Source organism: Emydura macquarii, unplaced genomic scaffold (genome assembly GCF_026122565.2).
Source record: "Emydura macquarii macquarii isolate MOO-44397 ecotype Brisbane River unplaced genomic scaffold, CSIRO-AGI_Emac_v2 contig_1253, whole genome shotgun sequence".
Lineage (NCBI taxonomy): Eukaryota > Metazoa > Chordata > Testudines > Chelidae > Emydura > Emydura macquarii.
The window spans coordinates 57,602,546-57,628,946 of record NW_027131390.1 but is presented as its reverse complement, the minus strand read 5'-3'; the positions used below and the strand labels follow the sequence as shown (position 1 = coordinate 57,628,946).

At 48.3% G+C, this 26,401-nt stretch overlaps 1 protein-coding gene across 3 annotated transcripts in view; it reads left to right on the top strand.

The window, feature by feature from the left end:
• LOC137153507 (aldehyde oxidase 1-like) overlaps window positions 1-26,401 on the top strand; it is an 82,647-nt gene that overhangs the window by 40,399 nt on the left and 15,847 nt on the right. For all 3 annotated transcript variants that reach the window (XM_067548947.1, XM_067548948.1, XM_067548946.1), the window contains 4 exons: window positions 10,083-10,169; window positions 11,852-12,043; window positions 12,596-12,823; window positions 22,070-22,165. In XM_067548947.1, the coding sequence (XP_067405048.1) occupies window positions 10,083-10,169; window positions 11,852-12,043; window positions 12,596-12,823; window positions 22,070-22,165 (603 nt within the window). The remainder of the gene's footprint in view (window positions 1-10,082; window positions 10,170-11,851; window positions 12,044-12,595; window positions 12,824-22,069; window positions 22,166-26,401) is intronic.

Sequence of the window (26,401 nt, the reverse complement as noted above, 5' to 3'; positions counted from 1 at the left end):
GTACCGCGCTCATACCGTGGTACATAGCGTGCCGCCGACCCTGTGGGCCCTCAGTTCCTTCTTTCTGCCTGTGACGGTTGCTGGAACGTTTTGCCTCTTGCTGTAGCAAGTAGCATCCCTTTAGCATTCTAGTATGGTTCACTGTTCGAGTTAAGTAGTTGTTGATAGTGATAGTTAATAGTAAGTTAGATAGTTGCCCTCAGGGGCTACGGTTGAGCCATGACTGGCTCCACCGGCTTTAAAGCCTGCACCATGTGTGCAAAGGCTTTCCCCGTGAGTGATCCTCACGACCACTGCCTCCGATGCCTCGGAGAGCAGCATAGGAAGGAGAAGTGCCGGATCTGTAAGGCTTTCAAGCCCCGGACCCATAAAGAGCGAGACACCCAGCTGAAGGCGATATTGATGGAGTCCGCACTCCACCCGAACTCCGAACCATCCCGATCTCCGGCAGCACTGAGTATCTCCTTGGTGCAGAGCGCTCCGCCGGCACCGGTACTGAAGCCTTCGGTGCTGAAGACAAAGAAGTGGCCCAAGGCCGCCCACATGGACTCCCCTCTGTGACTGGTGCAGCAGGGGGTGACTCAGGAGATGCCCCAGCCACGTGCCGTGGAGAGTACTCCGGCACCAGCATCTCCTCGCAGGGAGCCTCCCCCGACTCCTGGGGGTGGGAGAGCGCCCCTGCAGGGGCCGTCGACACCGGAGCATTCGCAGCGACACGCGCCCTCATGGCATGCCCACGCCTCTGTCTCCCCCTCGGCAGAGGGCGCAGGGACAGGTGTCTCGGGGTAAACCCACACTGGATGCCCCCAGTGGGTGGTGGAGACAGGAGTCAAGGTCTCCTCCCAGATGGTCAAGGAGGGTCGAGAGTGCGGGCTCCCCTCCTAGCTCCGATTCTAAGTCGTAGAGCTCCTCGACACTGCGGCACTGAGGGCGGTTGAGAGGTACACGTGCGAGGCGATGCCACTCCAGTTCCGCCTCTCGCAGGGGTCGCAGCTCCAGCTTTCGTACCCCGGTACAGAGCCTTGCTCAGCACAATCCCCAACCCCGGTGCGCAGCCTGATGTGGACCCCAGCGGCTGAGGCTACAAGCGGCACTGGTCGAGATCCCCGGCATGCAATCCGGCGTGGGTCACGGCGCCCTTCGGTACAACGCGCCATCATCAGGCACCGCCTGCCTCGGCACTGCCTGCTCCTGCGCCGACTGCCTCGGCACCGCGGAATCGATCACGTTCGCGGTCGGCACCACGGTGACATCGGCGACACCACTCCCACTCCCGAGGTGGGAAGTGTCATCGCAAGAGCTCGAGGTGGAGGAGATGAGTGTCATCCAGCTCCTCCAGCAGCTCATCCCCCCGATGGGACTGTAGGCGTCGGCACCGACAGTTGTCCTCGTCGTCGTTGTCTCGGAGCCGTTCACCACCCAGGAGCCGCAAACATAGATCCAGCAGCTCTGGGTCCCGGGACCGCCATCCAGAGGCGACCCAGCAGGCACCGATGCCTGCTCCGGCCTGGCCCCAAAGCCCCTGGCAGTGGCCGTACTGGGGGCCAGGGTACCACATCAGTCCACTCCTCAGTGGCCCATCTAGTGCCCCCACCTCCAAGTCAGCCGGACCAGGGCCACCCCTTTGACGAGGGTTCGGACCCCAAGGAGGGTCCCTCCACAGGGCCCCTTCCGCAGTCCTCCTCCTCGTCCCCGGATGATGCGGCTGCCCGGGAGCACAGGGCTCCTCTCTATGATTTCCGGGCTCACCAGGACCTTCTTAAGAGGGTGGCGAGCAACCTCAATTTGGAGCTCAGAGAGATGTCCGAGGAGGAGGACCCCCTCTTCAGGTATCTGGATCGGCAGGGCCATCAAGAGTCGCCCTGCCGGTGCATGAGAGGGTCATGAAATTAGCCAAGGCCCTCTGGCAAACCCCGTCCTTGGTGGCCCCCACCTCCAAGGGCACTGAGCGCAAGTACCATGTCCCCAAGGAGGGGTTTGGCTTTTTATATACCCACCCTGCCCTGGGACATTGGTGGTCAACGCCACTAACCAGCGGGATCGGCAGGGCGGCCAGGGCAACACCTCTAAGAATAAAGACAGCAAGAAATTAGACCTCTTTGGCCGCAAGGTCTATTCTACTGCAGCCCTGCAGCTGAGGATCGCAAACCACCAGGCGCTCCTCGGGAGGTATAACCTCAACCTGTGGTCCTCGCTGCAGAGGTTTGCTCCGGTGTTGCCCCCAGACCAGGCAGCGGACTTCACCACTGTTACCCAAAAGGGCGCCGCAGTGGCGGCAGTGGCCTTACAGACTGCCAGCGATGCGGCGGACTCCGCCAGCAGGGCCATGGCTTCGGCCATTGTCATGCGCCGCTGCTCCTGGCTCCAGTCATTGGGGCTGTCCCAAGAGGTCCAGCAAGCCATTCAAGACCTACCAATTGATGGCGCTGGCCTCTTCTCGGACAAGACTGACGAAAAACTCCATGCCCTGAAGGGCTCCCGGGCTACACTGAGGTCCCTAGGGCTCTATACCCCGCAGACCTCGAGGTGTCAGTCTCGGCCTCAGGCCCAGAGGCAGCCTCAGACTCCCCCCAGGCTGCCCCCCAGACCCACTCAGCCCAGGAGGGGTCGAGACCGGTACCGAGCACTCAATCGCTGCGACCGCCCGGGGTCCTTGGCGGGGCCCCAGCAAGGCCCAGGCAAGGGCCATAATAATAATAAACGGCAGTTTTGACAGCGCGCACGAGGGTGGCACTCCTCCTTTCCCCCTGGATCTCTCCCGGCCCTTTGCCCCAGACTTTGGCTGTACTATGCCAAGTGGGAAACTATTCCTACGGACCGCTGGGTCCTCGGGGTAGTCCTCAGGGGCTGTGCCGTTCAACTTACGGTCTTCCCCCCAGACTCTCCCCCTACCCTGTCCCTCTTCAGGGACCCCTCTCGAGCAACTCCTCATACAGGAGGTCAACTCACTCCTCCTTCTCGGAGCTGTGGAAGAGGTTTCTCCACAGGAAAGGGGAAGGGGATTTTATTCACGTTATTTCCTATTCCCCAAGGCCAAGGGGGGCCTGAGGCCGATATTAGACCTCCGCCGTCTGAACAAGTTCATCAGACGCCTCAGGTTCCGTATGGTTTCCCTAGCCTCCATCATTCCCACTCTAGATCCAGGGGACTGGTATGCTGCCCTCGACCTCAAGGATGCTTATTTTCACATTACTATCCTCCCCGGTCACAGAAGATTCCTCAGGTTTCTGCTAGCTGACGGCCACTACCAGTTCTTGCCCCTGCCCTTTGGCCTCTTGTCCGCCCCCAGGATCTTTACAAAATGCATGGCGGTGGTAGCGGCACATCTGCGCCGTAGAGGGGTCCAGATTTTCCCATACCTGGATGACTGGCTGATCCGGGACAGGTTCAGGGCCCGTGTGAGGAACAGCCTAGCACTCACCTCGCAACATGCACCAGACTGGGGTTGCTCATCAACGAGCAGAAGTCCACGCTCACCCCGGTGCAGCGCATAGAATTCATCAGGGCCACCCTGAATGCCACCCAGGCCAGAGCCTTCCTCCTACAGCTTCGCTTCGAGGCGATGGCTGCCATAATCGCCGATCTCCACAGGTCCCCCACAACGACAGCCAGGCACTGCCTTCAGCTGTAGGGACACATGGCAGCCTGTACGTATGTGGTGAGGCTGGCTCACCTCAAACTCAGGCCTCTCCAGGCGTGGCTGGCCTCAGCGTATGTGCCAGCCAGGCACTCCTTAAACAGAGTTTTCACAGTTCCCAGGCAGATATTGACTTCTCTGGTCTGGTGGATGGACCTGGAGGAAGTTCTGAGGGGTGTCCCCTTCAGAGACTTGGCTCCATCAGTAACCCTGATTACGGACGCCTCAGATGTGGGATGGGGGGCCCACATCAGCAGCGACCTGAGCACCCAGGGGCTCTGGTTGACAGGCGAGAGGTGTCTTCACATCAATGTCAGGGAGCTCAGAGCAGTCCGCTTGGTCTGCAAAGTCTTCCTCAGATTCCCTTGAGGGGCAGAATGGTGCAGGTCCTCACGGACAACACGGCGGCCATGTTCTATATGAACAGGCAGGGGGGAGCGCGCTCCTCGGCTCTTTGCCAGGAGACCATTCGTCTTTGGGACTCTGCGGTGAGGCACGACGTCCACATATCTGTCTCTCACCTCCCGGGGGTCTGGAACAACAAGGCAGACCGCCTCAGCAGGTCATTCTGACCCCGCCACGACTGGTCATTGCACCCGGAGGTGGTGATTTCCATTTTCCACAAGTGGGGGGTTCCCCAACTGGACCTGTTCGCGTCGTCCTGGAACAGGAAGTGCCCGAGGTTCTGCTCGCTCCGAGGTCGCAAGCCGGATTCCCTCTCCGACACGTCCTTCTAGACTGGACGGGGACCCTCATGTATGCATTTCCCCCCATTCCGCTGCTGCCCAAAGTCCTCTTGAAAATCAAGAGGGACAAGGCGGACATCATATTGATTGCCCCAGCTTGGCCAAGGCAGCACTGGTACAGCATGCTGCTCGACCTCTCCATTGCCACGCCGATCCCGCTCCCGAGGCGCTACGACCTCCTCTCCCAGGACCAGGGTCGCCTCCTGCACCCAGACCTGGACTCCCTCCACCTGACGGCATGGAGACTCTGTGGCTGATGGAGGGAGAGCCTGCTCCATACAGGTCCAACAGGTTCTGCTGGGCAGCAGGAAACCTTCCACTCAGGTGGTGTACTGGGCCAAGTGGAAGCGTTTTACCTGTTGGGCAGAGTCCCGGGGTATCCCACCGAGCTGTTTGCCCATACAGGCGATTTTGGAGTATCTCCTCCATCTGAAGCTGCAGGGTCTAGCACTGGCCTCCCTGAAGGTGCACCTGGCTGCCATCTCGGCCTTCTACCAGCCATTGAAAGGGCGGTCTCTGTTCTCCCACCCCATGTCAGTCAGGTTCCTTAAAGGGGTGGAGAGGCTATACCCGCAGGTCCACGACCCGGTGCCTCCCTGGGATCTGAACCTGGTCCTCACCATGTTGACCGGACCCCCCTTTGAGCCCATGGCTACATGCCCGCTGCTCGTCCTCTCTTGGAAGGTAGCCTTCCTGGTGGCCACTACATCGGCTAGGAGGGTCTCTGAGCATTGACCTCGGAGCCCCCCCTACACGGTTTTCTATAAAGATAAGGTCCGACTGAGACCCCACCTGGCCTTCCTGCCTAAGGTGGTGTCCCAGTTTCACTATAACCAGGATATCTTCTTCCCCGTGTTCTTTCCTAAACCACACGGTTTGGAGGAGGAGCGGAAATGGCATTCGCTGGATGTCAGACGAGCCTTGGCCTTCTACGTCGAGCGGACCAGGCCATTCTGGAAGTCATCGCAGCTGTTCGTGGCAGTGGCAGACCGGATGAAAGGCTCACCCATCTCCACCCAGCGCATCTCCACCTGGATCACCGCCTGCATCAGGATCTTCTACAAGCAGGCGAAGGTGCCGCTCCCAGGAGCTGTAACAGTGCACTCAACCAGAGCCCAGGCCTCATCCACGGCCTTCCTTGAAAGAGTGCCCCTGCAGGACATCTGCAGAGCAGCGACCTGGTCATCGGTCCACACCTTCACGTCCCACTACGCCATCATGCAGCAGGCGAGAGAGGACGCGGGCTTTGGCAGGGCCGTACTGTTGAGAGCAGCTCGCCGGTAACTCCTACCCACCTCCAAGGTATGGCTATTTAATCACCTATATGGGAATGGATATGAGCAATCACTTGAAGAGAGAAAACAGGGTTACTTACCAGTAATTGTTGTTCTACAAGATGTGTTGCTCATATCCATTCCAAACCCACCCTCCGTCCCTACTGTCGGAGTCGGCAGAAAGAAGGGACTGAGGGCCCGCAGGGTCGGCGGCGCCCTATGTACTGCGGTATGAGCGCGGTACTCCAGGGGGCGCCTGAGCTAAACCTACGGGGCTTGCTAAGGGGAAAAAAGTTCCGGGAATCTGTGTATGGGGCGCGCACACACCTATATGGGAATGGATATGAGCAACACATCTCAAAGAACAACAGTTACTGGTAAGTAACCCTGTTTTCTGAGGCTCTTGGGTCATAGGGCCTTTTGGCATGTATGTGATTCTGTGTGCCAGACTTGACCTGAGGTGCTTGCAGGAATTATTGAAGTCTGTCTATTGTCCATCAAGATACCCACTAAACATGCTCGTTCACCTGCCAGGATTCTGTCCTTACTGGATTGGTGGAGAAACCATTCCAGTATCTACAAGGGAGTACCTTTCTCACCTCCCCTTCTCTCCATGACTCTGATCAGATATGTCTTCGTTAGAATGGGATGCTCATCTGGGAGCTCTCCAGGCTTAAGGCCTATAACCAGATAAAGAGTTATCTTTACATATAAATGTGCAGGAACTGAGGACAGTTCTCCAAGCATGTCAAGCTTTTTTTCCATCAAATGAGGAGCAAATGTGTACAGGTCACAACAGACAATGCTACAGCAATGTTCTACCTAAACAGACAGGGAGGAGCCAAATCTGATCAGCTCTGCCAACAGTCTGTCAGCTGTGGAATTTCTGCATTCAGAACAAGATAATATTCATGTCTTATATGTCAGGCATTGAGAATTCTTTCAGCAGCCTTTCAGGCTTGGGGGACACCCACAATTGATTTATTCGCCGCAAAGCAGAACAGAAAGTGCCATCAGTTCTGCTCCAGCGTGGATCACGTCCCAGGGTCACTCACAGACGCTTTCTTGTTCCCATGGATGTCACATCTGTTGTATGTGTTGCCTCCTGTTCTTTGATTCCCGTGGTAATCCTCCAGTTGAAACAGGACCATGCCACAATGATCTTAATGGCCAGGGTGGCCAAGGCAGCAGTGGTTTTCAGACCTCCAGAGGTTATCAGTTCAGCTGCCTCTGGCTATACCTCAGGATAGGGACATAGTATCCCAGAATCACAGCCACCTTTTACATCCCAACACTCATGACATAGCTGCTGAGTGGCTAGACTGTGAGGAAAGGGTTTGTTTACTGGCAGTCCAGAACACCTTACTGAACAACAGGAAACAGTCCACCACAATCATTTACACACACAAATGGGCAGCTCTGGGCAGGCTGGCAAAATATACCCTCTTCAGATTTCCAGGTTCCAAATGTTCTGGAGCAGTGGCTCTCAACCTTTCCAGACTATTGTATCCCTTTAAGGAGTCTGATTTGTCTTGCATACCCCCAAGTTTCACCTCACTTAAAAACTACTTGCTTAGAAAATCAGACATAAAAATACAGAAGTATCACAGCACACTATTACTGAAAAATTGCTTACTTTCTTATTTTTACCATATAATTATAAAATAAAGCAACTGGTATATATATATATTGTACTTACATTTCAGTGTATAGTATATATAGCAGTATAAACAAGTCATTGTATGAAATTTTAGTTTGTACTGACTTTGCTAGTTCTTTTTATGTAGCCTGTTGTAAAACTAGGCAAATATCTAGATGAGCTGATAAACCCTCTGGAAGACCTCTGCATACCTCCAGGGGTACATGTACCCCTGGTTGAGAACCACTGTTCTGGAGTATTTGCTTCACCTCAGTTTTCTAAAAATGTACCTGCCTACAACATCAGCCTTTCACCCTCCAGTCCAAAGTCACTCTGTATTTTCTATCCCTATGACAATCAGATTTTTTAAAGGAATCAGGAAGCTCCATGCACCAGTGAAAAAGCCATCTTCTCCCTGGAATCTGAACTTGTGTTATCAGTGCTAATGGGTCAATCCTTTGAACCTTTAGTTTGATGACCCCTTTCATACTTATCAGCTAAGGTAGCTTTTCTACTGGACTTCATATGTGCCAGGAGAGCTGGAAAACTTCAGGCACTTACACAATTTTTTATAAGGATAAGGCTTCTGAGACCTCACCCCAAATTTCTGACAAAGATAGCCTCAGATTCCCATCTCAGCCAGACCATTCATTTACCCTGCTTTCTTTCCCACATATGCACAAGAATGAGTAAAGAGTTCATACACTGGATGGTCATTGGGCCCTTATATTTTATTTGACAGGACTAAGCCATTCTACTAATCACCTTGGCTGGTTGTTTCTTATCTGGAAAGGATGAGAGGGCCAGTGGTTCTAGCACAGAGAATTTCCAGTTGGATTACCTCTTGCCTGCATGTTATGACATTGCCAAATCTGTACCTCTTTCGGAACTGTCAGCACATTCTACAAGCCTCAGTAGCTTTTCTAAACAATGTTCCAGCTGCTGATATCTTCAGAGCTGTGACTTGGTCTTCAGGACACACCTTTGCCAAGCATTATGCCATAGCATCAGTGTAGCATGGTGCAACTCCCCTACTTGGCACCTTCTGCTAGTTATCTAGGGAATCAGCTCTCAGCCAGGCAAATGCCTCTTTCTGTGGTGTCTTGAGTCTGTCTCCGCTCGACCCTCGCTCTCGTGACTCGACCCTCCGCTCAAGTCACAGTCTGTGCTTCCCCCCTTCCGGGGGATTCTGCAATCCATTCTAGGCCACTTCCCATGATGCCCACTGCAGTCCTGCCACCAGTGCTATGGCAGTCGAGTTGGGGGAGGGACCCAGGCCGGCCCACTAGTCTAGGTGCTGGCCCAGGGACCCTAGAAGCAGCAGCCTTTCACTACGTCTCCACCAACTCCTCCATAGCTTTTCCTGGGCTGCTTCCCTGCAGCCCCAGTACCTTCTTCGCCCTTGCTTCAGGGCCTTTGGTGCTGCTGATTCCCAGAAGCCAGCCACTGCTCTGTCCAGGGAACTGACAGTCTTTCCCCCTTCAAGCTCCTAGGAGGCACTGTCCTTGCTACCCTGTCGCTCCTTATATAGTGGCCTCCTGGGCCCTGATTGGCTGCCATGCAGCTCCTTCCTATTCGCTGACTTTCCAAGGGCCCTCTTAACCCTTTCCTGGCAGTGAGAGGCAGGTGCCCCGTCACAATCAGCCTCCAGATTATTCAGACTTTGGAAAGACTCTTCTGAAGTTGCTGTTACAGTAACCTCCAAGCCCCTCCTCCATGCAGTACTGCTTGAGAGTCACCTCAAAGAAAAAAGTTATTTACCTGTATGTAACTATTGTTCTTTGAGATGTGTTGTGAATATCTGTTCCACAGCATGCCCTCGTTTCCCTGCACTTTGGAGTCACTTATCATTATGAATCTAGTGCGAAGGCACTGGGGTGGGTTGGGGCAGCTTAGCCATTTGTGCCCCTGGCTGAATATACAAGGATGCACAGGGTATGTGCACTGCCCCAGCAGGTACTGCTAGGGCAAAATCTGCTGGTACAAAGCACTGAGTGCCCACATCTAATGTAGACATGTGCAACACAGCTGGAAGAACACCAGTCACAGCTCAAGTGAGTTACTGTGGTTTTTGTCAGTAGAGCGAGTCGATACAGGCTGCAGCTCTGCTGAATAAGAAGGCATCATTTTTACAGTCACTTCTTAGAATAGAACTTCACTTTAAGCATTAACATTTACTGATTGTGGCACAGTGCACTAATCAGCCATCTCCAGGGGAATGTATAAGAAGACCTTGGGCTTTCCAGCAGCATCCCCATTCCATCGGGGTGCACATTGCTAGACAAAAGAAGCTTGTGGTATGTACTGGACTGACTCACAACTGAGAGTTCAGAACGATGGTTGCTTAGCAACCTATTTCCTCCTGGTTTCAATGAGTTCTGCTTAAAAATGAGTAGCACAGTATGGCCTTAATTGTGTAATTGACATTTAGTTGCAAAATGTTTAACTTAATTGTACTTGTGGGTTGCAAAGCATGAGTGGATTCCTGGTAGCAGAGGGTGAAACACTGTCAGAGCCAATCCCATGGTGAGAGCAGAGACCTGACCAGGCCACCCACAAATCCATGTCTCTCTCCAATTCTTTCATGGTACAGTCAGTGGGTAAAAAACCGGAAGTGGCTGCCTAGACTTGAAGTGGCTGGCAGTGTATGTACTTTCTTAAACCAAGAAACTGACAAAAGGAGCAAAATCCTGCCCAATCTTGGTGTTGGAAACAACAGATGATGGTGATGGAGCAAGAAAAGAGTAGTTCAAGGACTGAACAAGCCTAATATTAATCCATTTTAGGTTGGCTTCATGAACAATAGTAGGATCCTAGCTGCAGATGCCAAGTACTATATTAATGGAGGATACACCCCTGATGACTCCATTCTGGTAAGGATTTTATAAACTGGCAGATTTTCTAGTCAGAACTTGGGAGGAATTGTTTGCTAGAAACATTGTGGAAGGCCAAGTTCCCTTGCTCACCTCCTTTATTATTGGCCTATAGTTGTGTTGTGGGGATTCTGCACATGTGTCGGAAAAGAGTCCCATAAGAGAACCCACCTCTCCTGACATAGTTTAGTGTGGTGTTCCCTTTAGGCATTTCCTCACACATTCCCGTAATGGAGTATTACTCAGAGCTAGGTTCAAGTTATAGTGGTAGCTAAAAATCTACTTGCCACAAAATTCCAGTGCCCCACAGCCTGCACAGTCATGTTAGGCTACAGAGAATCTGGGAGGTTCTGACTGGGAAAATCTCCGTAGCTCTCAGAATTCTGAGAGAGAACAGTATCTGAGATTGCCAGCAGTCTTTCACTCATACTCAGCAGGATAGTTCTGCATTTACCAAACTGCAGTGCCCGCACAGCCGTGTGCCAGATACTACTCAGACCTCCCTCCTCTCCCCATCTTCCCCCAACTGCATATATTAATTCATATACGTGTTACTGCTGACTATGTAGAAAGATAAACAGACCCAGTAGCAATTCAGTTCTTAGAGACAAATTGCCCATTGGATATATGTGTATCATTTTCTGTTGATGTCAGTCGTAGTTATTTGCACAACCAAAGCCAAAATTTGCCCTGGAACTTTAGGCTTACTTGTGTTCAGTGAATAATGTTTTAATTTATCATCATATTGGAAGTATTGCATGATGTTATTCCCACACGTTTCATTACAGCAAAATTAAGATTGCAGGATCTTTTCAATGATTGAAGTGCAGTAATACCTTTCAAGAATATTAGTATTAAAACCAAACCCTCACTCTTTAGAAACCCAGGAAATGCAGAACTAAGGTTACACTTCTCTAAGAAAGCATCAAACTAAACTTCATTTGAGGGAACCAACAGTTCCTAGTTATGCATTCAACCAAGAGTTAATAACATTTTAAAGGTAGAGTTTAATCAACTACATTTTGGAGCTGGGCATTAAAACCCAGCTAGGAGAGTTCAGTAAAGAAAAGTTTCTCTCTCTTTCTGTTGGGGTTTTGTTTTTTTCAGATTTGTGAAATAAACAAATATGAAAACAAAGTTAGAAGACTTTTGTAGTGGTACTTCTTTGAGAAATGAACCTTAATTCTGAACATCCTTAGAACCCTTTGTCCAGTTCATTTCAAATTATATAGAAAAATTTTGCTTCAGGCCAAGATCTAACCTACCATTTTTTAGGTCAATATGAATTTTCATAGATTTTTAGACTTGGGCCAAAATCAGGCTTATAATAGAATTTCAGTTGCAGCCATAACTATGGAGCGACTGTTGTTGCTCAGTAATTTATATCTCAGCTGCTATTGTGTCTACTACATTCCTTACACATGCTAATAAACCCATTGAAATGTAAGATCATGCTGTTTGGCAAATGTAGATGTAATGAGTGTGGAGTATTCTTGTTACATGGGATTTACAGAAACATTTATTTTTTTTAAAAAAAGCTTAAAATACTCTTATATTGTCCTAAATGTCTCCAGTCCAAGTCCTTTCTTTGAGAGCAGGAAGATTTACATAGTTTAAATGTGAATCTAATTTTAAGGGAAGAGCTGTTCTGATGTATAGCCATGCCTGTTCCCATACTCAAGGTAGCAGAGGTAGTCTTGCTAAAAATGGATAATGCTTACAAGATTCCCAACCTGCGGTGCTGTAGCCGTGTCTGCAAGACGAACTTGCCATCAAACACAGCATTCCGAGGATTTGGTTTCCCACAGTCAGGACTGACTACAGAATCCTGGATAACAGGCATTGCAGCCAAAAGTGGTTTATCACCAGAAAAGGTAAGGAAAGAGGATTATTAGCATTGAAATGAAACAGCTTATTTTTCTTTACAATATCACTCTTTTGTACTGTACAACCTGTGTTGAAGTTTGGCCTACACAATGAAACTTTTGAGAACCCCCAGATTAGCTGAATATTTAGAGCGAATCATTTACAAGCCCTGCGTCGACTATGGAGTTTTTGTTGTTATTAGTTATTCTTGTTTTTGCAATTGGTCACCTGAATCACATAATATTTTTTCTATTTCTTGACTGGATGACTCAAATATTTTAAAGAGAGAAACAAAGTAACAAAAAAAAAAACCACACTGTGGGTATGAATTTCTGGGTGAATAATCATTTGTGCTAAAACTCAAAAATCTTTCCTACTCAAATGTATGACTACTGTCAAAAATGAATAATATGGCCCCACTGTCATGTTGAACTCCACTTATAATGATTAATCATGCAAATACTCAAGAATGCATTTGCTTACTATTTGACTGCTACTCCCAAAAAGAGTAGTCTGCTTTCATCAAGATTATACAATCTGGGTTAATTCTGCTGTTTCAGGTTAGGGAAATAAACATGTACAAAGAAATTGAACAAACATGCTACATACAAGAGCTTGATCCAGAGAACCTGATAAGGTGTTGGAATGAATGTATGGAGAAATCTGCATATTACAGCAGGAAAACAGCTGTAGAAGAATTCAACAAGCAAAATTACTGGAAGAAGAAGGGGATTGCCATTATTCCCATGAAGTTTCCATTTGGTTTGTTCATACGTTTTCTAAGTCAGGTCAGTTGGCTTTAAAGCAGCTTTGAAAATGCTGAATAACACAATGGAATAAGCCTGTCACCCCTGGAAGGCTAGATTTTATCTAGTTTAGGTCACAAAAAATATATTGTAACTTTAATGCCATATGAATGCTTGTCAACTTCCTAACACCAGTTCTCCAGTGGCTGCATTTGCTTTCAAGTCACTTCCAGGTGTGATCAAAGGTGTTAATTTTATCTATAAAGCTCATGTAGTTTTGTAGCTTTCCTATTACATACTACACAGGGTAAAAACATCTGAAGGATGTTGTGGGGCATTTTTTATGATCAGTGTGAAGTTACCAGTGAGACACACGGTACACCCAGTTTGCAGATCAGTAAGGTTTAATGTGCAAGGATTTCTTAGTAGTTAGTTCAATACAAAGCCAAAAATTAACTACAACATATCATATTAGACCCAAAGAGTTATATGGTCACTCAAAAGGCTGTATACAGGAACAGCTTGCTTCAGGAGCCCTGCCAGGGGATCAGGCCGACAGCATCTCCTGCAGAATCAGGCAGCAATGAAACACGCCCCCGTCTCTGGGTGGTGGCTTTTTATACTCTTTTGTACACAGCATCCTTTCATTCACTTATCTTGGGTGATGTTCCCATATCTTTTAATTTCTAGATACTTTATTACCTATATTATGTTCTCACCATGATAATTGGGTCAAAACAACATCTGGTTGTGGGAGAGGCAATGGGAAAGAATGCACCTTAATGTAAAATGTTTAAATTTTTGTTCTCATTCATCTTTATCTATGTGCAACTGTAAACTAACAAACTATTTGCTGTGGTGTGCAGAAACTGAGATACCACAAGATTACTTAGTACTCTATTGATCTCTGCCAACTGTAAAAAGCAGACAGGTTGCCAAGACTAGACTTCAAACAGTGGTCAAGCAACTCGAGCCATGCTAGGCCTCCAACTAACAGTGCCTAGATTTAAGCTTTTGGGGACTGAAGGCAGGACGTTGTCCGCAAAGGGCTCTCAACTCTAGAATTTGCTCCCCTTGAACCCAAGCCTGTTGACCTTTGCGCACTAGGGAAGGCTGCTTTTTCAGGCTTGACAATTTGGAGGTCATGGGCAGTAAGCATTAGGAAGAGAGATTTGAAAGGGGATATTTAATCCATATTGATGAATTGTGTGGTATGTTTAATGTGTGGATGTGTTCGCTGCATGTTGGATGAGCACCTTTTATACATTGAAAAATAAATCAGTCCACCAGGTGACAAAATGTCCCACCCAACTGGCAGTCTCTGCTCAAGATTTAACTCACAGGGACTTATTGCAGACTGTGGTGCAACTTATAGCTGAGTTGTGTGGCGGGGGGGTCTATTCAGGACCCAACTGGCTCTGACTAGTACTGTCAGTCTATCCAGTTCATGGCTTCCCAAAAAGTCCAAAGGCTTGAAAACATTAACAGAGAGAAAATAGAATTTGCAGCGATGTTTAAATATAAATATCTGTCAAGGGTGACACTGACCCTGTAAGAGGCCAGTCAGTTGACCCCCATTCAGGCTTCAGAGAGCACTTGAGCCCTAGAGGGAAGGAGACCAAGTGAGTTGAAGATCTGGTGAGTCAGAGAAAGCAGAGCAAGAAAAACAGCAGGTAAGAGTTGCTTAGGAGAGACAAGGATGCTGCAGAGAACAGAAAGGTCTCCAGTCCCTGCCTGGGAATAGGGAGGAATTAGCTAGGTGTTCAGCAGAGGGCCAGTGCCAGGAGACAGAAAGGGGCTAAGAACTAGGAGACCAGCAGAGGAGCTGACCTGCTGACCTTCCTGAGTCATAGAGCCAGTGCCCGGAGGTTGAAAAGAGCTGAGTCGTTGAACTATGACTCATAGACTATAAGGTGAGAAGAGACCATTATGATCATCTAATCTGACCTCCTGCACAACACAGGCCACAGAACTTCACCCACCCATTTCTGTAATACACCCTTAACCTAAGACTGAGTTATTGAAGTCCTCAAATAATGATTTAAAGATTTCAAGGGACAGAGAATCTATGTGTTGGGTAGAAGAGTTATGAGACTGGTCACTCTCTAGTAGATGGCTAGGAGTGTGAGGTTCTAGAACAAGGAAAGAAAGGAACTGAGAACCAAATGCTGGTGGACTCACACCTGGATGACTTAGAAGTGATGTTCTTCTTTGAATGCTTGCTCATGTTGATTCCAAGTAGATGTGTGCGTGCTGCATGCACAGTCGCTGGAAGGTTTTTCCCCTAGCGATACCTGTCAGGTCAGTTTAGGCGCCCCCTGGAGTCGTTGCACTATGACATCATATATAGGGTCCTGCTGACCCAATACCTCTTCAGTTCTTTCTTAGCGACCATGATGGTCGTTGGAGCTACACTTCTCGCCTGTTTCGACAAACGTTTCTCTAATGGTCTTGAACGTTAAAACCTGTAAATAGTTAAATTAGTTTACTATTACTTATTAGTTAATTTTTCTGTTTGGGGACCCCCCAAGTAAGTTTCCCCCCCAGCAGGGATCCGGTGCATGCCTCGATCCCAAGGTTTTAAACCGTGTGGGACCTGCCACATGTCTGTACCAAGGGGCGATCCCTACAAATCCTGCTTGAAGTGCCTGGGAGAATCCCACCAGACATCTCAATGCAAGATTTGCAAGGGATTCCATCCAAGGACCAAGAAGGAGAGCAAGGTCAGAATGGCACACCTCCTCGTGGAGGCAGCTCTTTGCCTCCAACCACTAGTCCAGTCGGACCCTAGCACCTTGGTGCAGAATGCACCACCCTGAATTAGGGAGCAGGTGACTCCAAGGAAGGACTCGGCACCCAGAGACCCTCAGCACAGCCTCTCACTGGTGCTGATGTCAGCCCAGCACTGCTCCCACTCACTGGTGCAGCACAAGAGGCCCAAGAAAGTTGACAGAGGGCATTCGCCCACAGTGAGATCAACGGCAAGAGACTGTGGCGGTACGCACCCCGGGCCAGGGCACCTAGCACCCATCCTATTGGAAGTGGCACCGTCAACTCCAAGCCCACAGAGGGGTCCATTGAGTCTGGTGCCTGTGGACTCCCCTAGAAGGGAGAGCCAAGTGGAAGAACTGGATCTCCCTTCCACTCTGGACACATTTGAGGCAACCATAGACCTGATAGCTATGACGCAACAGCAGTCTGCCGCCAGGCCAGAGAGAATGCCCGTGGTAAGACCTCAGCACAGCAGCAAAGCATGGCGCCATCTAATGGCAAACTGGCCATGATGAAGCACTGGTCACCTTCTCCACAGCACAGCTCTCCAGCACCATCTCACTTGGCAACGCTGTAGTCCCCATGTTCAGAGTCACAGTCATCGGACTCTGAGGCGGAGTCATACATCTCCTGTCATAGGTGGCACCAGTCAAAGCAGCACCAATACAGTCAAGAGGTGGGACAGGCCCCTCTCATGGGCCCACCAGCACAGTGGCAGATGCCTGTGCAATGGCCGTTTTGGACACGGTGAACATACCACAGAAAGACAGGCTCCTCCACTATCTGGAGTTCACTTGTCACTACACAGCACCGAGGAGGGCACCAGTATCGGCACGAAGGCAAATACAGAAGGCGATATGGGGACCGGCACCGTGGACAATCCTGGCACTGAACATGATATCTCACACAGGGAGACCCCCATGATCCTGAAGTCCAAGAGGGCCTGACACTGCCCAAAGTGTTTTTGTCTTCATCTTCCAATGAGGCAGTGGTGGGACCCTCATCCACTCCACCCCCCATAGACAACCAGGCCCACCAAGAGTTGCTATGGAGGGTGGCCCAGAACCTAGGTCTCCAAGTGGAAGAGGTGTTGGAGTCAGTGGACTCCATGGTGGACATTTTAATACCGGAAGGCCTCACGAGTGATGATGCCCCTCATAACAACCATCCAGGCCACTACCAAGACTCTGGCAGATGCCGGCCTCTATCCCCTCTACAGCTAAGGGGATAGAAAGGAAATATTTTGCACCCTCACAGGGTCATGAGTACCTCTTTACTCACCCACAGCTGGGGTCACTGGTGGTTGCGGCCGCAAATGAGAAATAAAGGCAGGGACAGCAGGGCCCTTCTCCTAAGCCCAAGGATGCAAAGAAGCTAGATCTCTTCGGCAGGAAGGTCTGTTCCACCTGGATACCCCAACTTTGGATTGCGAATCAACAAACAATTTTGAGCCACTATAATTTCAATTCATGGGACACCATGTCAAAGTTTAAGAAGCTACTGCTGGCTGACTTCAGGGCAGAGTTCATAGTGGTTGTGGAGGAGGGGAAGGCAGTAGTGAGGCCCTCACTGTAGGCCATCCTGAATGCGGTGGAGTCAGCCACGAGAACAGTGTCTTCAGTGATTGCCATGAGATGGAGTTCATGGCTACAGGTGTCGGGCCTCCCTCCAGAGATTCAATAGACAACACAGGACTTGCCCTTCAAAGACTTGGGGTTATTTTCAGAGTAAACAGACTCCAAGCTCCACAGTCCTAAAGACTCTAGGGCAACATTGAAATCCCTGGGCCTGTATACTCCTCAGAGAAAGCACTTTTAAGTGCCTCTCCCATGATTTTATCCTGCACAGCCTAGGCAGGACTACTCCAGGAAATGGGGCAGAAACAACAGGCACAGGACACCTCAGCCCCCTTCCAACCAGGGCCAGGGTTTGGCGAGGCAGTCCCATCATTTTGAGGGTGCGCCCAAGGGTGACACACCAGTCCAGATCCCAGATCCCTACCTCCATCTTTGAACCATCCATTCCATTTCTATCAGGCGTGGGCCGAGATCAACTCAGACAGATGGGTGCTATGCCTGATAGAACTGGGATATTCCCTCCAGTTCTGTTCCTCCACTTGCTCCTGCCCCCATCCCTCAGGGATCCCTCTCATGAGCAACTTCTTATACAGGAGGTACAAGCACTCCTGAATGCAGGGGCAGTGGAGGAGGTTCTTCAGGAGTTAAGGGGAAAGGGGTCCTATTCCCGTTATTTCCTACTTCCAAAGGCCAAAGGAGGTCTGAGACCCATTCTTGACCTGCGAAATCTCAACAGATTCATGAAGAAGCTGAAATTTCACATGGTATCCTTGGCCACCATCATTCCTTTCATGGATCCAGGGGACTGATACGCCTTCCTCGACTTGAAGAACGGTTATTTTCATATATCAATAATTCCGTTCCACAGAAGGTTCCTCAGATTTGTGGTAAACCATATTCATTATCAATTACATTCCTGCCCTTTGGGCTGTCAGCGGCCCCTCGAGTATTCACAAAATGCATAGCAGTCATCACCGCCTTCTTGAGAAGACATGAGGTTTAGGTGTTTCCGTACCTAGACAACTGGCTGGTCAAGGGCTCTTCCAGGGCACAGGTAGAGGCTCATGTGTCCCTGATACAGTGGACTTTCATCAAACTGGGCCTACTGCTGAATGTCCCCAAGTCAACACTATCCCCCACCCAGAGGATAGAATTTATAGGAGCTGCCTTGGGCTCCACTCGGGCCAGGGCTCACTTACCGGAGTCTAGCTTCCTCACTATTTGTTCCATCATAAAAGACCTCAGGCACTTCCCTACCATAACAGTGTGGAGCTGCTTGAAGCTGCTGAGTCACCTGGCTACATGCACATACATGGTCCAACATGCGAGGCTTTGACTCAAACCTCTCCAGGCTTGGCTGGCATTGACATAGTGCCCAATTTGGACAAGATAGTTTCGCTTCCCTCCTGGGGTTCTCAAGCCCCACCTGTGGTGGCTCAACCTGCAATCGGTAGGCATAGGAGCACCCTTCTCCAGGCCCCATCCCTCAATGACTCTGGTCATGGACGTGTCAACATAGGGGTGGGGAGCTCATTTAGGGACCCCCAGGACTTAAGGCCTCTGGTCCCAAGCAGAGCTCTCACTTCACATCAATTCAGGGAGCTGAAAGCAGTTCGCTTAACCTGCTAAATGTTCAAATCCCATCTGGAAGGCAGATGTGTATCAGTTATGATGGAGAACACAACAGCAATATTTTACATAAACAGATAGGAAGGAGAACGCTCCTCTCCCCGGTGACGCAAAGCCCTCAATTTGTGGGACTTCTGCATAGGCCACTTGATACACTTAGAGGCATCTTACCTCCCAGGATCCCAAAACGAGCTGGTGGACCATCTCAGCAGGTCCTTCTGCACCATGAGTGGTCTATCCATCTGGACATCACTAACATCATTTTCAAAGGGTGGGGAGTTCCCCAGATAGATCTGTTTGTAACATAATTCAACAGAAAGTATCAGCAGTTTTGCTCATTCCTGAACCACAGCCTGGGCTCAGTCACGGACGCATTCCTCTTACCATGAACAGACCACTTGCTCTATGTGTTCCCCTGCCTTCTGCTCATTCTCAAAGTCCTACTCAAGATCAAGAAGGAAAGAGCATCCATCATACTGATTGCACCGGCTTTACCACGACAACACTGGTACTTAATGCAACTGGAACTGTCGGTGGCTGCTCCAATTGCCCTTCCAGTGGTGCTGGATCTAATCACCCAAGACTATGGCCACCTCCAGCATCTCAACCTCAAGTCTCTCCAGCTCACAGTGTGGAAGCTTCATGGTTAAACCCCTAGAGTCAACATGCTTGGAGCATGTGAGAAAAGTCCTCCTCGGCAGCAGGAAACCACCCACCAGGGCCACGTACGTTGCCAAGTGGAAGAGATTCTTGAAGTGGACAATGCAGAAATGCACTCCGCCCATGCAAGCATCAGTACCCTCCATCATAGACTACTTTCTGCACTTGAAACAGCTAGGTTTGGCAGTATTGTCCCTAAAGGTGCACTTAGCAGTGATATCTGCGTTCCACCCTGGGGTTGATGGCCGATCAGTCTTTGCCAACCCACTGGTGACCCGTTTTCTCAAGGGTCTGGATAGGCTTTACCCCCAGGTTCATTGCCCTAAACCAACCTGGGACCTTAATCTAATGCTCTCCAGGCTGATGGGACCTCCCTTTGAGCCCTAGCAACATGCTCGCTTCTGTACCTCTCGTGGAAGGTGGCGTTTCTGGTCGCGATAACCCCAGCCAGGAGAGTCTGTGAACTCAAGGCCCTGACGTCCGGTTCCCCATACATGGCATTCCATAAGTACAAGGTCCAGCTACATCCCCATCCAGCCTTCCCCCTTAAGGTTTCATACAACCCAGGACATCTGCCTCCCAGTATTCTTCCCCAAATCACATGCCGATAGCAAGGAACGATGCCTCCATTTTCTAGATGTCAGGTGGACACTGGCGTTCTACATCAAGAGGACAAGGCCATTTCATAAATCGAACCAACTTTTTGTTGCAGTAGTGGACAGAATGAAGGATCTCCTTGTTGTCTTCCCAGAGAATTTCATCGTGGATTAATCCTGCATTCAAGCTTGCTTTGACCTGGCAAAGATGCCAGCTCTGACACTGACCGCGCACTCCACAAGGGCTCAAGCCTTCTTGGCAGCGCTCCTGGTGCATGTCTCCTACACAGGAGATCTGCAGGGCTGTGACATGGCCATTGATCCACATGTTCATCTTGCATTATGTCATCACCCAACAGGCCAGAGACTATGCAGCATTTGGCAGAGCAACACATCAATCAGCAATTCAATGGGTCTGACCCCTCCTCATGTTGTCAGCTTGGGAGTCACCTAATTGGAATTGATATGAGAAAACACTCGAAGAAGAAAAAACAGTTATTTACCTTCTTGTAACTGTTGTTCTTTGAGATGTGTTGCTCATGTCCATTCTAAGACCCACCTGCCTTCCCCTCTGTCGGAGCCAGCTGGCAAGAAGGAACCGAAGAGTTGGCGGGTTGTCAGGGCCCTATATACTACACCATAGTGGTGTGACAGCAGGGGTCGCCTAAGCTGACCCGATGGGTAACGCTAAGGGAAAAACCTTCTGACGACTGCATGCAGCACACACGCATCTATGTGGAATGGACATAAGTAACACATCTCTAAGAAAAACAGTTTTGAGAGGGTAGGTAACTGTTTTTTCCTGGAAAGGGGTATGGAAAATCATTGTATCTTGATATGTTTTACTGTGGGAATTGGGAGAACAGTTTTACCGTGTGTGTCTTACGTGTACATGAATAAATTATGCCCAGAGATAGGATTTTGAATTTGAGAGTGAGAGAGACTGCTCTTTTTATGGCTGATCCAAGGGGAAACTGAGGAAGGTGAATATGACATGTCACAGCCTACTGCAGGAGGGCATCCCAAGTAGAGGGTTGCCATATTAAAACATCTAATTGGTGTGCAAAAATGTGACTCCTCTAGCCACTTTTAGAAATGACCAGGATATGTTCAGATTATCTTTCCTTGTGTTCCTAACAAACCTCCATAAACTGATATCTCCTAATTTGTAATTTAATGTAGAGATGGAGCAGATGCTGGAATTCCAAATGTCACTTTCGATTCTGTCCCAGCAGATTGTAAGCCATGGGTCTGGTTCTGTCCTGCAGCACTGACCACATTCTGCAGCCTGTGTGCTGGCTGCCTTTTAACTACTGACCACTGACATACTCACAAGCCAGCTGCCTAAATCAAAAAGAAAAAACGTTTAGGAAATGCATCCTTGTGTCTGAACTTCCCCATGAGTAATATGACAGCTAAATATTTTTAGCCTGAGAAAGAATGTTATGTTTTGTTTGTTCTTATGATAATAGTTTAGTTTGGATGGTATGAATATAGTAAATAATTAAAGATTGACGTGGATGAGTTGAAGAACACTAGAAAAGTACATGGAATACCCATAAGGAACAGCCGTGAGATATTGTCAACTGCTATGTACCAGCCACAGTGGTTGTGTACAAATGGACTATAAAAATAGTGCACTTGGGCTGTCAGGTGTGTGTTCTGCCATGCAAATCCAGCAGGAATTCTGCCAGACTGGCCATCTGACAAAGATTCTTAAAGAACTCTCCTGTGCAGAGCCTTTTGAGTGAGAACTTATCTCTATGGGTTTTGCGAGCATAGTATTGTAATAGTATTGTATTAGCTATAGTGAGCCTGTTCATATTAAATAGCATTATCAATCTGCAAATTGGGTGTTACCGTTTCACTGGTAAATTGCTGATACCACCTGTGCAACACAGATAAGGTTATAGCATCTAAAACCACAGTGCATTTCAAGGCTCCATCCCTTCTGCTTTTGATGCATCGTCTCATGCTAAATGCAAACCCCCTTTTCCATTAAATTATAGAGTAATAACAGTACTCAGGAGTCCATTTCTGCTCTTTTTCTTCAGGCTGCTGCTCTGGTTCATGTCTATACTGATGGCTCTGTACTTCTAACTCATGGTGGAATTGAAATGGGACAAGGTATTCATACCAAAATGATCCAGGTACCAAAATCAAATATTAGTCATGTGCTATATACGTAATATGGACAAACATTACCAATCCAATGTATTTCTTCCAGTTTAGTTATGGGAAAAGCCATACCAAGACTGTGAATACAGATAGTGGGACAAATTCTTCTCTGGTATTACACCATTGACATCAGCAGAGTTACGACAACACAGAAGAGTCCCTTGGGCTGGCAGACAAGCAGACCTATACATGTGAGCTGCTTCCATAGCCAGCTTTGCTAAGGGTCATAGTGGGAACAGACAGAGAAGGCGGATGGCTTACAGGAACCACCTTATTATTACTATTACTTATTTGTATTACAGCAGTGGCTGAAGGCTGCGGTCAGCATCGAGCCCCTTTTTGCTTTGCACTGTAGTAAAATGCAGTCACTGCCAAAAGGAGCATGCAAATTAAATAGATAAGACAAAGGGAATGTAGTAGAACTCCTATTTTATTAACTAACTGGGTATTGAGGAGTTCATAAAATCAAAAAAATAATACAATTCAACATCTCAGAATTAAAGCAGTTGCAGTGCATAATTTAATAAATTAATTGTTCATTGATGGTGTACGTAACAAATGGTAATGAATGCAGTGTGCCTGATTTTTCTTTGTTTGAGAGAATTGCACATCTTCTTTCCCACCAAATCTTTCAGTCTTTTCAACCCTATGCTGCTGCTTGAATGTTGGTTGAAGGATTGAAGTCACATAGGGCAACAGAAAGATGACTTGGGTAGCAGAAAAATGGTTCATATTACCTGTTGGTCTTCGAGTAGTGTCCCTATGGGTGCTCCACTCTAGATGTGCATGCATCCCAGGCTCCTCATATTGGAGAAATTTAGGTAGCAGTGTTCGTTCTATATGTGCCCTGTGCAGCCTTGTGCCCCGTACCATGGCCATGTAGAGCAATGGAGGCAAACCACCCTCAGTTCCTTCTCAACCACCTCGTCCTAAGACGGAGCCTTAGCAGTGTCCAAGTTGAGCTTATCTCAACTGTATTTTTTCTCATATCTTACTAATTAGTTAGTGTTAGTTCTTAGTGTTTCCTTTGTAGTAGTTAGGTGTAGTAATTCTGTACATTTAAAAATATAATATTTTTTTTAAAATATTTTATTTATAGTTTTAGGGTATGTACCGATGTCCTTCTGTTTATTTTTCTCCCTCAGTGGAATTTAAATGTTGGGAAGACATGCCCAGTTCTCCTGGTTTTAAATGCTACCGTTCATGCAGAGAGGCTGTCCTGGTCAGTGACAGGCACTCCCAGTCTTTCCATTGCCTTGGGGAGTGACACATTCCCCAAAAGTGTAATTTCTGCTTGGCATTAAAATTGAGAGTCAGAAAGAACTGGGAACTTTTGCTATGTCTCCTTATAATGAAGAGTTCACTCTGATCGGCTTCAGACCCTGGCCAAGGGACACCCTTCACCACAATAATGGTCTCTGATAAGTCAATGACTTCTACCTTCTTAGTACAGCACTCCCCTGGAGCATCGAAGAGGAAATCTCTGGAATCCTCTCAAAAAGACTCTAGAAAGCAGTCTTCAAGCACTCAGGTAGAGAATCTACCTCAAAGAGACAGTCTCCTGTTCAGACTTCTGCTTTGGCACCTACCGATCGCATGGGGCTACAAGTTCCTTAGGTACCATGAGCACCAGTAAGCCCAAGAACTCTAAGGGTTCCGGCTCTGGAAGATCAGTACCATCTGGTTATTGAAGTGTCAGGGAGAAGAAGACCAGCTCTTCTGAATTGGTACTGACAGAGTCTACTAGGCCCAGCATTTCAGCCTCACAGAAGACCAAACCATCACCTATTGGCCTTTCATTGAAGCACATAAAACCCTCAGTACACCCTCAGTACCGCTGGCTCCCTCTGCCACAGTTGCTTCTACCTAACCTGCCTCATTGGTACCACCCATTATTCCGGTACCACAAGAGTTTCAATTCCCTCACAACCTGGCAGTAACAGAAACACCTGAATCGCCTCTCTTCGGCACCACCCTGTTCCTGGTACCAAGGACCTCTCAGTTTCTGGACATTTGCCTGGTACCAGTGGCATCTCCACCTCTCTTTGAGTGTTCCACCTCTACCAAGTGACAACAAAGAGAAAGATGATGGAGACTTCTCATCAGTCTCCCACATTTCTGTCCAGGGCTCTCCCTTCCATTATCAGGAAATCTTCTTTCTTGAGACCTCCAGGAAGTCAGAATATCCCCCAAGAGAAACATCCTTATGGTCCCACTGATGTGGACACGCTTGGGTGCCTCCACCTATGCCATATACACAACCTCATTGGCCATACTGGGATCCTTGATTGGCTTACCACCACCAAATCTCCAGGGCTAGTGTTTCTCTAGTGTTTCTCACTTGGGGAAGACAGACAGTCCTCACTAGCCTCTTTCTCTAGGGTGCCTGATCCATAGGAGGAGACTTTTGAGGAGGAAATCAACCCAGCAACTAATATCTCTTCCTCATCCCCAGATGAAGCAGTCACGCTTTCTACACCATCCCTGGCTGATGACTTTAAACAGTTTCAGGACCTTATTAAAAGGATAGAGGACTCCTGGCAGATTCCACTTGAGGAGGTTATTGAGTCACAGCATAAACTGCTTGATATTCTGCACACAACATCATCTGCCCACATCACGCTACCTATTAATGAACCTTTTCTAGACACTGCAAAAATAATTTTGGCATACCCCAGCCACAATACTGCCTACCTGTAAGAGGTCAGACAAAAAATATTATGTTCTCTCGAAAGACTTGGTATTTTTATTTTTGCTCCCATCTCTCAACTCCTTTCTGGTTGACACAGTGAATGAACGTGGAAGACAGCACCCCTCTAAATCAATGCAGTGTGATAAAGACCTAAAGCGGCTTGACTTATCTGACCGTAAGTCAGATTCATCAGCTACTCTACAATTTAGGATCACCAACTACCAAGCCCTCAGGTGAAATATAGCCATACTAACTATTCAAAGTTGAATGCATTTATTGAGCATCTTCCAGCAGAGCAGAAGGAACAAGTCCATGTGGTCATTGCAGAGGGTCATCTGTTGACAAAAACATCTCTGCAGGCCTCTCTGGACATTGCTGATACAGCCACTTATTGGCAGTAATCATGAGGAGGGCCTCCTGGCTTCAGCTCTCTGGATTTATGCAGGACGTCCAAAATACTGTTGAGAACCTTCCTTTTGACAGATCAAAGCTGTTTGCAGAAAAAAACTGACAAGTCTCTGCATACGTTAAAAGACTCTAGGGCCGCCCTGTGTTCCCTGGGAATTTACACCCCTGCAGAAAAAAGAGAAAGTTCAGTAAGTCCCAGATGTCTCAGATATCTCGTCCTACTCAGTTTCCTGCCTCCCAGAAACATTATGAATGTCAGTGTAAGAGACAACAGTTCCAGAAGAAGAGACCATCTCATTACTCAGAGCTTCAAAACATCAATTTTGATGTGGTCATCGAGATGCTGAGTTACCATTCCCACTCAGTTTTGCTGCAACAATATGCATGTCTTCCTCACTTCATGATTGCCTTTCTCATTTCCTCTAGGACTGGGAGCATATCCTTATGGACAAGTGGGTGTTGGAGATCATTTCAACAGGATACTCCATCCACTTTACCTCCCTCCTGCCATCCCACACCCCTTCCATGTACTCCTTCAGGGATCCCTCTCAAGCATTTTCTACAACAGGAAATAGACTCCCCTCCTGAACTTGGGTGCTATAGAACCAGTTCCTACGCAATACAGAGGAAAGGGATTTTAATCCAGGGACTTCCTGGTTCCTAAAAAGAATAGCAGATGGAGACTCACTCTAGATCTAAGATTACTCAACAGAATTGTAAAGATTCAGAAGTTCAAGATGGTAACTCTTGCAGCAATAATTCCATATTGGACCAAGGGGATGATTGGTTCTCAGCCCTTGACCTACAAGATGCTTACTTCCATATAGCACTTCATTCCTCCCACAGAAGTTTCCTATGCTTCACTCTGGTTCAAGAGCATTTTTAGTACAGGGTGCTCTCATTAGGTATCTTCATTTCATCCAGAGAGTTCCCAGAAGTTCTCTTGGTGGCAGCTGCTCACCTTTACAGACAAGAAATTCTGATATTCCCATACCTTAATGATTGCCTGCTCAAGGGATGCTCCTACAAGAAAGCCTTCATGGACACACAGAGGGCCATAGACCTATATCTCAGACTGGGACTACAACTAAACATTCAAAAGTCCACC